Below are 14,341 nucleotides of genomic sequence, written 5' to 3' on the forward strand. Positions count from 1 at the left end.
CAAACCTTAGCAATTGCAGGCTATTGAAGAAAGAGGAGTAGAAGGTATAATATTTGGCTCTTTGAATTCCGTGGAAGAGTGAAATATGAAATCCTATGCCGTGGGGTATTTATAAGGTATAAGGATGTGTACAAAAGGTAGGTTTCATCTTGGATAACTTTAATCCTTTTCTTTCCTCCTAAGCAATCCTAAGCTTCCCAGAAATCCTAGAAAAGCTCCCTTGACCCCTCTAGAACAGTCCCTTCTCCTAGGGAGGTTCTAAAATCAGTCAATGTTCATCTTTTGGACATGAACACTTTTAGTCTTTCTACTTTTAATTAGTCCAATTAATTTCAAAATTAATTGTAACATTGAATTTTGAGGTACTTTCATTTTTGACCCTTATATTGAGATTTATTGAATTTTGGTCCTTATAATGTAAGACTTGTGGATGGGAGGCGTTGTTATTGCCGCTTTCAGATTTTTGGGGTGGAGCCACGTACGCTGGGCATACGTTTTGTGTACACGGGCTTACGCAGTGAAGTCCCAAACCGTAATATTTAGGGTTTAAACCCTATTTATTCATCATTAACTCCTAACCTTGGCTCCTTCCATCAACCTCCATCCTTTCAAACGTCCTTGCAACTCTAATTCACATTGTGAAGCATTTATAAGCTTGTGTCTGTGTGTTTTATGCCTTTGATGAAGAAGGAAGGAAGTAGAGACCATCATGGAGGAGTGAAAGCACTTTGGATCTAGAAGCACACCATCATTTGGCATCACTTGGTGGTATAAAATTCTGAACTTGGTGAATTTTCATTTAGATATTGTTTTGGGCTTATTTTTGGTCCTTTTTATCCTAAATGTGGTGTTTCTTTAGCATAACCTGTTTTTGACCCAATAAGTCATCCTTTCAAACCTTTGGATGGGATCTTAAATCATAAAAATGTAGTATTGCGGGTTAGTTTCACTACATGCATCCCTTAGAAGGTCTTAATGCATTAATATGTTGATTTAAGCACTTAATGGACATGCAAAGTCATAAAGTTGGAAAATTTATGATTCCTAGCAGTATTTTGGCCTTGGATTCGAAAGATGGACGTGAGAACTTAAGGCATTAAGTTCTTAATGGAGATTTCAGATGCCTGGGCGTATGCCATGCGTACCTAGATTATGCAGCGCGTACAAGGTCAGCCATCCCGACTGCAGTGAAGGCTTGAGTATGCCCAACATACCTTCATAGTATACCTGTATATGCGTTCTGTGTCGAATCGACCGAGTTGACTCAGTTGGGTTCACTCGGTTGGTTTGACTCAGTTGACTTAATTATTTTGACAAGTTTGACTTTGAATTTGATGTAGTTTGACTTAAGGATATTTTGGGTATTTTGGATTGTGGTTGAGAATTGGTCATTTAAGTTGGATAGGTGATAGTTAGAGTTGAGACTCAGAGTCGACGTCTCATTAGCTATTGTTCAGACTGTGAGGTGAGTCTTCCTCATTGTGCATATGGGTCTAAGGCACCAAGGCCAACCCATGGGATTAATATCCTGGTTTACCATATGTCGTTGTGTTGTAGTGATCTGTTAAATATGTATCCTAGTTTCAAGGGTGTTGTTATGCAGTAATGATCTGTAGATATGCTTGTTTGTTTGTTGGCTAATTATATGTTTATCTGTTATGTATATCTCGACGTATTTTGAGTTGTGGTTGAGGCTTTACTAATTTGTGTGTGAGCCAACAAACCGGGGTCATTCTAACCCGATGGTTGATTGGGCCTGAGGGTATTCCATCCCGAGGATGACTGGACCCATTGTATATTGGCATTCCAACCTAGGTTATTCCATCACGAGGATGACTAGACTCGGAGGTTGACTGGGCCTGGGGTATTCCAACCCGATGGTTAATTGGACTTGACGTGTTGTTGTATATGTTATTTGTTTATGTGTTGGTACTTCTAATGAGCGTGGGAAGGCGAAGGCGTGACCGTACACATCCTTTGTTTATGTGTTTATGATTTTGGGGTATTTTGATATTTATAAACAATTTGGAAACAATAATTTTGTAAACATTTTATGACTATGGGTTGTTTATAAAAGTTTAGGTTTTTGTGATTTTTGGGATGTTACAAGTTGGTATCATAACCTTGTTTTGAGTGAATTGGTGGAACACCAGTGTGAATCGAGTCTCAAACTAAGGAAATGAAAAGGTTTTGAAAAGGATTTTCAAAATTGTTTTCAAAATAATCAAGAGAGTATGTGATGTGTACGATCAGCCATAGCCAGTAAGTAGACCCCAAATTACCATACTGTTATTTGATATTGTGATATGTTAGAACAACATGCTAGTGATAGGCTAGGGATCTTCAGGAATCGCACGATAGAATTGCCTAATTATATGATGCCAGATAGCTTAATGTTTTGCTTATATGAAATTGACATGATTACGGTAGTTGCCTAGTGTATGCATCAAAATTGTACATAACAAAGATTTTATAGCCTGAGAATGTTTGGTTTAGCCTTATTTCCTATTCCTTGTTTGGTTGTGGGCTTAGGGTAGAATCAAGTATTCGACTATCTATAGGATCCAGTGTTATGTATGATTAGCATACACAAGTGATGCATGGTTGGTGGAAGTTTCATGGATAAGTTGTGTGGGGTCATTCGGCCAGTTACATAATGTTTAGCCTTCCTCTAGGAAGTGATAATAGGGTGTATATGTATTCTAGTGAGTATTGTTAGGGTTGTTGTGATGATCTTCTAAGACAAATATGGGTAGGTGTGGAAGGTAGTATAGGCCCATACTACCGGAAATACAGGAGCCGTACACGTAGCAGGGAAGTCACAACCGCTACGGTTCTGTTGGGAATTGGTCCATATGGTATTATGTGTGTTTATCTGATATCGCCCTTGTTTATTTTTAGTATGGCAGTTACGAGGCAATTTGAGTCAGGATCCAGATTAGAATCAGGAGCGGGTGGCCAGGATAGGCTAGCTTCGACAGAGGATCGAGTTAGGCAGATCATTTAGGAGGTGGTCATTTCTGTCATCCGAGGTCGGATACCGGAGTCATTTGGGTCTATTAAAACTGCTATGATGGAGTTCTTTGATGACTAATATGTTGCACTCTCTAAGACTGTTGTTGTTGCAGCCTCCACAGTCGTTGCTAGTATGGGGATTGGCGCTGGGAGGGATTTCCGACACTGGGACTTTGACAATAAGAATCCCCCAGTGTTTAACGGAGTTCATGATACGATCATTGCCATGAGGTGGCTGTCTGATGTCGAGGGATGTTTCTTTACGTGCTATTGCCTAGATGACCAGAAGGTCAAATGCGCTTTGAACCTTCTTCAGGCTGGAGCGAAGGATTAGTGGAGGCTGGTTACTAACTCATATTCTCCAGAGTAGATGGATGTCGTGACTTGGGAAGAGTTCTCTGAGATGTTCCGTTCTAGATATGTTCCACTGGTGGAGCGAGAGAGGTTAGACTAGGAGTACTTGGATTTGAGGCAGGGGACCGAGTCGGTGACAAAGATCACCAAGATGTTTATGGACAGAGCTTTGTTTTGCCCCGAGTTTGTTGCTTCTGAGCAAGCTCAGATGACCCGGTACTTGAGTATGCTCAAGATATACATCCAACAGTTTGCGTCCATGCAACGCTATGGTTTATTGTTAGATTTGTAGGAGGCTGCTAGCCGATGTGAGATTAAAATGGAACTCCAGGAAAAAGGAGCAAAGTTAGGAACCGGCGCAGTTGCAGCCTATGCCATAGGGGGCGCACTTGCGATAAGTGTGGCAAGGTTCATGATGGAGCTTGTCGATCTTCTTTAGGACGCCACAAATGTAGCAAGCAGGGCCACATTGCAAGGGACTGCTGATAACAGGCTCTGGTATCTAGCATCATAATTTGCTATCACTATGATCAGGTGGGCCACATAAAGGCCTAATTCCCCTTTCTTGCTTCTAAACCTGCACAGGCTCCAGCGCTGGCTACTCTAAGGATCACAGATAAGAGTCGGGGTCAGGCGGAGCCCCTGGGGGCTCGCAGTCTCACTTTTCGATTACTGTCGAGGAGACTAGAGCAGCGCCAGACGTTGTGACTGGTATGTTTCTATTTATTGTTATGGTAATTATTTTTGTTGTATGCTTAATTTTATGCTTCTAATAGGTACATTCTTAGTGAACTCTTTGCCTACTCTAGTGCTATTTAACTCGGGCACGAGTCGGTCTTTTGTATCGCGATCTTTCAGTATGGATTATGGTGTGCCTCTTTATGAGTTGGAGTGTCCGTTGTGAGTTTATATCGCGAACGAACACGAGATTTCTGCATCTAATATATATCAGGGTTGTGTATTGGAGATCTTCAGGGTTCCCTATCTGATTGATTTGATCACAACCCTCATTGGGGATGTGTGTGTGATAGTGGGGATGGATTGGCTAAGAAGGTTTGGTGCATCGATTGTGAGGGCCAGCGGGTAGTAGTTCGAACCCCAAGTGGGGGAGAATTGGTTATTTATGTAGAGGGCACCAGGGTTGGTTCAACGTTTTGTTTCGAAATTAGAGCTCGACAGTATATTCAGTTTGGGTGTGTGGGTTATTTGGCTTATGTGGTTGATACTCGAGTTGGGGAGCATACTTTAGTTTTAGAGGTGCCAGTTGCCAAGGAAATTTCTGATGTTTTCCCGGAGGAGTTACCCGGTGTGCCTCCCGAGAGGCAGGTTGAGTTCAGGATTGATCTAGTGCCAGGTGTGGCTTCGATATCCAAGGCATTGTATCGCTTGGAACCACCTAAGATGCAAGAATTGTCCTCTCAGCTTTAGGAGATTTCAGGAAAGAAGTTCATTAGACCGAGCAGTTCTCTATGGGGAACGCCGATACTGTTTGTAGAGAAGAAGGATGGTTCACAACGGATGTGCATTGATTACGGAGAGTTGAAGAAGTTAACAATAAAGAACCGTTATCCCCTTCCACTGATTGATGACTGTTGACACATCTCACCCGGAGTAAAGTCAAAGACTAACATAGCTGTCAACTCAAGAACGGCCGTCAAAAACCCACTACCCGACAAGAGCCGGGAGCAAACCATCATCTATAAGAACCTACCTTCTAGCACCGACGATCTGGCCTCGGGATCCCCCCCCCTTTAGGAGAGAGAAACTGTTTTTTTAGATAAGAAAAAGGAGTACCAGTTTCCCCAAATCCACATGTGCAGCGCTCGGTGATCTGCCAACTGCATTTCAGCACCAATAGCAAATAGCCACCCACGAGGCACGATCTACCAATCGAAGGCCGCCTCGTCTTGCCATGCCTGAAAAGTAGAAGATACTGTTGGGGATTTGTTCATCTGACCACAGGTATAAAAATATCCCTTCTGCCCTAAGAGAAAGGATCAAATCTTAATACCCAGTCTCATACTTTTCGTAAGAAACTTTTTCTTAAATGAATTCACTGACTTGACCGTCATAGCTTCGTTATGGGATCACCTCCTAGATAATGTTTGATGATCTTGTTTTCTTTATTGTGATTCTCAGGCTTACCTTTTTCACCACTCATGGTGATGAAGTTAATTCGGAGACATATCACAAATGTTAGTGCCATCCGGGCATGCACTCAGTACTGCACAACCCATCTAAAGACGTTAGGCACTAGACATGACGTACAAAGGACCCATATAGTTGGACGGTAGTGACACCAGCCTAGTGAAACCATTGCAGTCCCTCAATGGAGGCGGACCATCGACATTGGAAGGGCAATCACCAACACAAACACCGACAACACCGGCAGTCGGGCCCACAATAGAGTTCATTGCTAGCTTATGGTGACCGTCACCCATCACAACGGAACACCAGGCCACGACACCCATCACGGCGCCTCAAAGAGTGTCAACAAACCAATCACATCCAACAATAAATCAACCTCTGGCACCATTACGACAGGTTGGGACAAGTACCAGTCCCCCGCTACTATTCTACCTACTACACAACTGCTATCCACAGGTCATCAGTCTTCCTCGATGGCCAACATGTCACACATCCCACCATTTGCACAACAACCTGCGTTTTGTGAGTACTAAAATCAATGTGCAAGGACAAGGCTTGAAAACCCAAACCTTGTGTTAATATTAAAGATCAATGTCTGCTTTTAATTGATGTTCCAGTCAAGTCTGGTAATACCAGTTGAGACTTGAAGTAAATATTCAACAAAGTACACAAGTATTAAATGAAGAAACTTATGAGTATAATCAAAGTTAAGACATTAAATGAACAAGAAGAATGTTGTAATGAGTTTTGACTTGAGAGAAAAGTGACAGAGAGTTAAGAAGAATATTTGATATGTTTAGAGGAACAATCCATGTATTTCTTGTCATTAAACACAATCCTTATATGGGAAAACGAGGTACATCGTACAAACTACAAAACGTTCTTAGTACTGGATAATAAACAGCTTCCGACAGCTGCTTATCCAACATATACAAAAACCTAAGTCCTATGAAATGTTACATCACATAAAAGACAAGAAATAATAAATCTTCAAATAGACACTTTGATCTCCGATCAACACTGCATCTCAGAGTTATCTTCACTTCGGACATCATTTTCATCTTGGACATATGCTGATCTCGGATCTTCATAACTTGTGATTGCTAGAGGTTCACTTTCAGGTTCCAACAATCTCCCCCTAAGTGAACTTATCAATCTGATCATCTCAGTTGACTTTTTGGATGAGCACATGAGCTTGGTACAACCAATTTCAGACTTCAAGATACCACTTAAGTTGACTCACAAACTTTGCCTTTACATGCTCTGGAGCATCGGACTTTGCTGCATTAATGATGAACTTCTAAAGAACTTGGGAGGCTATGAGATGTTTATCTAGGACTCAGAAGAATTCCTTCTTGTTTGTTTTCCTCTTAAGGTAGACGTATCCCAAGACCGGTTCATTAATTGGCCTTTCTGCCAAGATTTCAGCTTTAGGCAATTGATACTCAATTTTTTCCTAAAACGTTTCAGTTCCAAACATGTGAGGCGGTTCATAGTCAAATCTGCAAAATTCAGCAATGTGATCCTTTAGATAGCTTATCGCAACACTGTAAGCAGCAGTGTTCATCTGACTGTCTTGATGAGTTCGAAAATGAGCTGCAATTGTCAGGATGTCATTTCAATAAATCACAGGGAAGGCAGCATCCAAGATAGTGAGTTGATTCGACTTGTTCCAATAAACATAATAGCGATGCAATGGACAGTTCAAGTCAAACTTTGTTAACACCTTCCTTCCGAACCCAAAAATCTTGGTGATCCTCTTCCGAGACCACACTTCCTTTTAGGGATGTGCGTTCTTGGAATAGAATGTGTTTAATCTATCCCTTTCAGTTCTGATGATCATTTGAGGATTATCATCTATGTGGGGACGAGCGAACTTTATGTAGAACTTGCAAAATGGAGAGATGGGAAAATCAAGCTGGTCCGAATCTTGAGTTGGCAGATCATAATACATGAATGGGACAATGTCCACATCATGAATTATTCCTTCTCTAACAAAGTGGGGAAAGCCCTAGCATTGGATTTGGGTTATCCTTGAGAGCTTGAATCAGAATGCTTTCCTCGAAGGCTTGATCTATCTGTGCTTGGGACCAACCTTCAGATTTCTTAGAGATGGGTTCCGAGGAGTGAAATTCTAAAATAGGCTTTTTTCCTTTGTCTTGCTGTTTGTTGAGAACCGAGATTACTTTTTGCATGTTCTCATCAATGATAAACTCTGGAGATGGAGGAATCAGAGGCTCTTTCGGTAGATTATCACGTTTTCGATGTAGAGAACCTTCATCGATTAGAACAATTCTTGGTGAGGGAGTTAGAAGTAGTATTGATTGAATGGCTCATAAAGCATCAACTGTGAGCTTGGTCTTTGACTTTGCTATTTCTCTGCTTCTTTTCAAAACATCAGCTATGGATAATGTCCATGATATAGTTGACCATATCCTCAGCTCTTCCTCGGACATAATTTTTGTCGGAAATTTCTTTGGAGCTTGAAGTCCTACCATAGAATTAGTGATGTAATCCAATTCATCATCAGAAGTACATGTGGAAATAATTTGAACAAAATCATCATCAGACTCATCTCGGAGTTTGAACTCTGAGGCAGACTTCCAGGAGATAGATTTATCTATGTTGCTTGAACCTTCTCCCCCTCTTGCATTAGGTTTCCTGATTACCAAGGCAAGAAATGTTGAGTGCTAAAACTACGAGTCACGATCAAAACCCTTCTAAAAGACAGTGTTCATCTGCAGGGTGAGGGCATCATACGCTTCAGTAGTCGGAACTTGAGCTTTAAGATGGTCGAATATGGTGGAGATGATATAGAGCATTTCATCGAACTTATTGTTCGGAACATCCATGATATTCCAGTAGGCTCAGAGGAGTTTGATGAGAACTTGCTGCCTAATAAGATTCATATCGTCTTTCTTCTTGATATCTTTCTCCATTCTTTGAATCTGTTTTTCATGGCTGACATGGGTCAGTTTGATCAGCTCATTGGTTGTGCCAATCATGTCATCATGAACCTTTAGCATGGTGGTGATGGTTTCAAGATAGTGATCGATATTGGAGTTATATTTTTCTTCACCTTCCTCGATTGTGTGCTTGAGACGAAGGGAGATAAGTTGATCCAATTTTTGTGCTCGTTGTTCATTCGAAGGCCATGTTTTCTTGACAACAAAGAGAGAGAGAGAGAGAGAGAGAGAGAGAGAGAGAGAGAGAGAATAATTGCATCAAGCTTAGTATCGAGACCATACACTTTTTCATCAAGCTTAGAATTAAGTTGAGCAATAGATTTGTCAAGAGATTCAACTTTTGATATTGTAGTAGGGACGTTGTCTCGAAGTTTCATGAAGGCAAAGAGATCAGAAAAATTCTCAGCTGATGATCCTGTGTCTGAGGTGGAACTCTCAGACTTAGGCTCCGTTTGTTTATGTCTGACCGGGACCGAGTCAGCGATTTGGGCTGACTCGGTCAGACAAAATGCATTTGATAAGGTAGCTTTCTCATTCAGAAACAGCTGGCTCAAATGATTCTCAGTCAGATCTGGAGGGGTTGCTGACTCAAAAAAATTACCTCGCTGCCCTCTTGTTTCTTTATTCCCATCGTGACCTAACAGAGAGACAGCAAAGAAATTGGCTGCCATCGCACAAATTGGCCGCCATCGCACAACACAGAGATCGCCGCCGTCCCTTCCAGTCCGACTGTCGGCCAAAAGACGTCCCTCCGTTCCAGCTCCGACGAGAAACACATCAAAACAGGTTCGATTCTCGGTTTTTTTTCCTGTAGAATGTGATTATTCTTTTTGGTATGCATAGAATGTGATTGAAGGGATTATCCACATGGTGTTTTTAGGGGATTTTTGTGTTTGTTGTGTTAAATGTGTTTAATTTCTGGATGTTTTTACCTTTTTATGTTGAATCAATCAATCTTTAAAAGGAGAGTGTTGCTTCTTTGCTCAATAGAATAAGCTGGAAGGGTGTGCTTGTTGTTCAACATTAATTTATTTGTTCTTTGTGTTTGTTTAACATTAAACTCTTCAATAAATTGTCAACATTAATTTACAATGGTTTAATGTTATAATGACAAATTGCCCTCAACTTTGATTTCAAAAGCAATTCATTTGATTCTAAAAGGTCAAACATTGACTCTTTCACATGTTGCTGTAATGTTATGTAATGTTATGAAATCTGAAACTATTTTTTTAAATGTTATGAAATTAGAATCATTCTTTGCTCAAATTTTTGAAATCTAAAACATGGTTGTGTATAAGCTATAAAATCAAAAATCATATTTTTTTTATGTTTATAAGCTATGGAATATGAAAGGTATGATGACAATATTGGTTTGGAACAAAATTTGAAATCTTTTTTTGTTTGCAAGCTATGTTGGCAATGCTGTGATTTTTTTTTATAAGCTATGAAAGCTGGAATTTTTTTGTTTATAAGCTATGTTGACCTTAATTGTTTTATTATTATTTAAGATGATGTTGATTTATTGGCAGAAAATTATTTTAGTGTTAAGATTGTTCTTGATCTTGATAAAACTTATAATAAATTACTTTAAATATTAATGTTTTAGGATGTTGGTTTGGAACGAAAGTGAGGACAAAACTTTTCTTGATGCATGTATCCATGAACTAACCACTAATGGTCGTGAGGGTTCTGGGCTTAAGGCTAGTTCATGGAAGATAGTACGCGAAAAATTGATGAACGAACACGGTAAAGAGGTTGATCAGAAGCAAATGAGAAACCACTTTGACTACTACAAATCAAAGTATGTTGCTTGGGTGAAATTGAAAAACAAAACCGGTAATATATATGACCCTATAAAAAATAAATTTAACCTGACAGATGAACAATGGAAGGAAGAGGGGAAGGTAATATTTTTATAACAAATACTATTATAATTATTTTTATAAAAAATACTAATATTTATAAAAATTGTAAACAGTTGAACAAGTTCGTGTTGTCATTGAAAACTAAACCCCTGCTGTTTCCTGATCTTTGCACCCAACTATTTGAAGGGTCGACCTCAACCGACTTTCAAAGTTGGGGGCCATCTTCTACACTCCCTCGTCATGTAGAAGAGTTTAGTGCCCATGATTTTGATGATGATGTTCCAATGGAAACCTCAACACAACACGTAGGTGCAAGTGAAGAATCTTCGGGACGTTCAAAAAATACGGAAGTTGGTGGAAACAAAAGAGTTGGTGGAAAAAGAGAGATGCAAGGGCATTAGAAGTTGAAGAGGAGATTGTAAAGCTTGCAAGGTCGTTAGTGGAAAAAAATGAAAGAATTGAAAAAAGTGAAATGGATAAGGATGTTGATGCGTGTATGGAGAAATTAAACAAAATGGAATGGGGAGAAGAAGATGAAAGACACAAGACCGCTCTTTTGCTATTTGGTGAAAGTGCTGATGTTAGGAAAGTTTGGTTACGACTTTCACATACTAGTTGTGAGTCGTGGGTGATGGGTGCGGGTAGGAAGTATGGTTACCTTTGATGGGTGCGGGTAGAAAAGTTGGTTATTAGTTTTTTGTTGCATGACTTTTGGATCCTATGTTTGATATTTTTTTGGATGTTACTTTGGATGATGTTATATGCATGACTTTTGGCTGTTATTGGATATTGAATATGACTTTTGGTGGATGATTTTTTTTTTACTTTAACATGTTACCTAATTGTTTGTAACAGGTCAAGTATGGTTTCTGATGGTGAAGTTGTGGCTTTTCTTTTACTTGTGTTTTATTGGTTGAGGTCAAACAGACGTAGAATAATCAGAATTCATAGAATTAGAGATAACGATTCAAGCGGGTACGCGTATACGCAAGATTTGATGTACGGAGACCCTACACAATGTTACGATATGATGCGTCTTACACAAGAGGCATTTGCTTTATTATGCAACCATTTTACCCAAAAAAATTGGTTGCAAGCTAGTAGGACAATAAGCATTGAAGAGAAGATGGCTATATTCTTACATGTTATAGGACATAATGAACGTTTTCGCGCGGTTAAGGGAAGATTTTATCACTCCACGCAAACGATTCATCAATGTTTTCATGAGGTCCTAACTGCAATGATGTGTTTTGCAAAAGAAATTATAGTACCAACAACTCCTAATCCAACAAGACATAACTCGGAACGACATAGACGGTTAAAAAATATTTTTTCCGGAGCAATAGGTGCATTAGATGGAACTCTTGTACATGCGGTTGTACCTGTTGATCAACAAACTCATTATAGGGGACGAGGAAAAGGAGAATGTTTTCAAAATGTTATAGGAATTTGTGATTTTGATATGATATTCACCTTTGTTTGGGCTGGATGGGAGGGTATAGCACATGATTCAAGAGTTTTGAAAGAAGTTGCATTCAATTCGACTTCTGGATTTCCATTTCCTCCACCGGGTTTGTAATATTTATATAACTTTTATTATCTATCTTCTTTATATAATATATGTCACATTCATTTGCAGATAAGTATTACCTTTGTGATGCCGCATATACAAACACTCGTGGGTTTATGGCTCCATACCGCAATACTAGGTATTGGTTAGCCGATTTTCGAAGAGGCAGACCTTTAACTAGAGAAGAAAGGTTCAATCATGCCCATGCACAACTTAGAAATGTTATTGAGCGTGCTTATGGTGTATTGAAGGCGAGATTCCCAATCTTAAAACAAATGGCTCCTTATCCTTTTACAGTGCAAAGAGACATAGTCTTTGCTTGTGTCACGGTCCATAATTTTATAAGGAAATACAATATAGAAGATGACTTGTTTAGAAATTTTGAGGAGGATACTATGATTAATCCTGACGTCCAAGGTGGGGGAATTGATAGAGAAAACATACAAGGCATAGAATGGGGTTCAGAAGCTGTTGAATATATGCGTGTTTTGCGTGATCAGATTGCAAATCGCCTACTTTCACCTACTTTACGTTAAATTATTATGTTATTTTAAATTTCATTATGTTTTTATATGGATATTAAATGATTTATGTTTAATTTACATTTTGTATGATATTTTTTATTTGTGTGTAATTTACATTTTGTATGACAATATGTATGTTTTTATAATTGTTCAGCAACTTACTTCATCACTATATATAACAGAAGGGTAAAATGGTCATTTTTCATCACTTAGCACAGTCATTCAGATGTATAATCAAACAACAGAATTTCTTACTCAGTCAGGACTTCTTACCCAGACAGACCTTTCCCAGTCAGCACTTTCTCAGTCAGTAACTATCAAACGGAGCCTTAGCTTTATCACACTCTTGGTCAATTGGCGGATCAGAAGGTCCAGGATTGTTGGTAGTGGTGGCTTGATTATCCTTGGAAGGATTAACTTCCGATTCACTTCCGAGATTGTGCTGAGCATGGTCATCAATTTGAATATCTTCATCAATGGGTTATGAAGAAGATGATGAAAGTCCAAAGTCATGAGTGGGCCTTGATGAAGATGGATTCTGATATATGGGAGCGGATGAAATGACTTGAGATGTTGCACTAGAGGCACTATCATCATCAAACATGAATTTTGTTGAATGTTCTTCATTAGGATCTGAGTGGATAGCATCGTGGTAAGGAGACATCGGAGGATCATCTGAGATGATATTATCATGTTGAGTTTCTCCTGATGCAAACTCTTGATCAGTAACGTCATCAGATGGAGAAATGAATGGAAGATTGCTCTGGATATCTCTGTTTCTCATAGAGTTGAGTGTTGCTTCCACTTGGGATCGAGTGAGCTCTGGATGTCTGGTGTGTGCCCTGATAATAAAGTCTAACCAATCTGGATCTTCAGTACTTGGTCATCCTTTACTTTTTCCAGGTATCAGAACAGTTGTGGCATCTGAAAGAGGAGGGACAACTCCCGCTTCATAATGCTTGGTATCTGAGAGGGGAACCTCAGATCATTCTTGTGTACAAGAGAAAGGAGGGATGTTCAAAATGACTCATGGGTTTGTTCCAGGGGTGCAAGGAACCATGTTCAACATCGAAATCACCTTGTTGGCAAGGTGAGGGTGGATTGTGTGGAAACCCCCCGTGAGTGTGTGTCGATTTTTTTGAAACTCCGAAGGGTACTTCAGAAGAGTGGGCATGTTAGGTAAAAGGATGACAAGAGTCAGTCAGAATGTCCTTGATAACTTCCTGTGAAGAGGAAGTATCGACTTTGTTTCTGTTTTTTGATTTTGGTTTAGAGGGAGAGGTCATTCTCTTAGCTACCTACTTTTTCTTTCCACCAGTCGAGGCTGGTTTAGCCACATCCGAGGTGGGTTCAATGGGGACTGAGGTAGATTGTGTTGGGTTGTACACAATCGAAGTCTCTAAGTAATGTTTCAAATGAGGGGACTTAGATGGTAAAATGGCCAACATGTGTTTAGGTAATCTAGGAACAGGTCTAAAAGTTTTCTGGTTCGGAAGGCGATAAGTATTAATAGCCTTGAAGTTTAGAAATACCTCTTTTGGAATGGTGTCGACCGGAATTAGTTTGTGCCTCTCTCAGTAGAGCTTTTGAATGTGAAAGCCCAGAATCTCAGACTCGATATCTCTTGAGGCTTTCTTTTTATAGTGAACTTCTGAAAGTCTTGTGATGCGACCTTGTCTTGGCTCGGTTGATATTGTTCACTTGGATTCTTGGCTGCCTCTGTAAGATCACAAAGAAAGAAGGCAGTCAGCCGCTTTCCGGGAGGAGCTCCCGGAAGAACACTCTGACGGTCAAGTTAGAGAGTGTTTAGGATCTTTGGGTGTGTGCTCTTAGAGAGTCCAGAGAGCTTACCTCGTAGGTCTGAGAGCTTATCCTTTTATACCTAGCTCCCTTTCCTGA

The 14,341-nt window shown here is 39.8% G+C and overlaps 2 protein-coding genes across 2 annotated transcripts; both read left to right on the forward strand.

Annotated features, from left to right (window-relative positions):
* The first annotated feature begins 9,822 nt into the window (after nt 1–9,822).
* Nucleotides 9,823–10,749, forward strand: LOC145060199 (uncharacterized). Its single transcript, XM_079007905.1, has 3 exons — nt 9,823–9,836; nt 10,090–10,387; nt 10,462–10,749. Exons 1-3 carry the CDS (start codon nt 9,823–9,825, stop codon nt 10,747–10,749), a joined length of 600 nt encoding a protein of 199 aa, XP_078864031.1.
* Nucleotides 10,750–10,820: 71 nt separating this feature from the next.
* LOC145060200 (uncharacterized) lies at nt 10,821–12,454 on the forward strand. Its single transcript, XM_079007906.1, has 3 exons — nt 10,821–10,942; nt 11,204–11,919; nt 11,988–12,454. Exons 1-3 carry the CDS (start codon nt 10,821–10,823, stop codon nt 12,452–12,454), a joined length of 1,305 nt encoding a protein of 434 aa, XP_078864032.1.
* The last annotated feature ends 1,887 nt before the right edge of the window (nt 12,455–14,341 follow it).

This window comes from Lactuca serriola, chromosome 6 (genome assembly GCF_051521515.1).
Source record: "Lactuca serriola cultivar US96UC23 chromosome 6, Lser_US96UC23_V15, whole genome shotgun sequence".
NCBI classification, from domain to species: domain Eukaryota; kingdom Viridiplantae; phylum Streptophyta; class Magnoliopsida; order Asterales; family Asteraceae; genus Lactuca; species Lactuca serriola.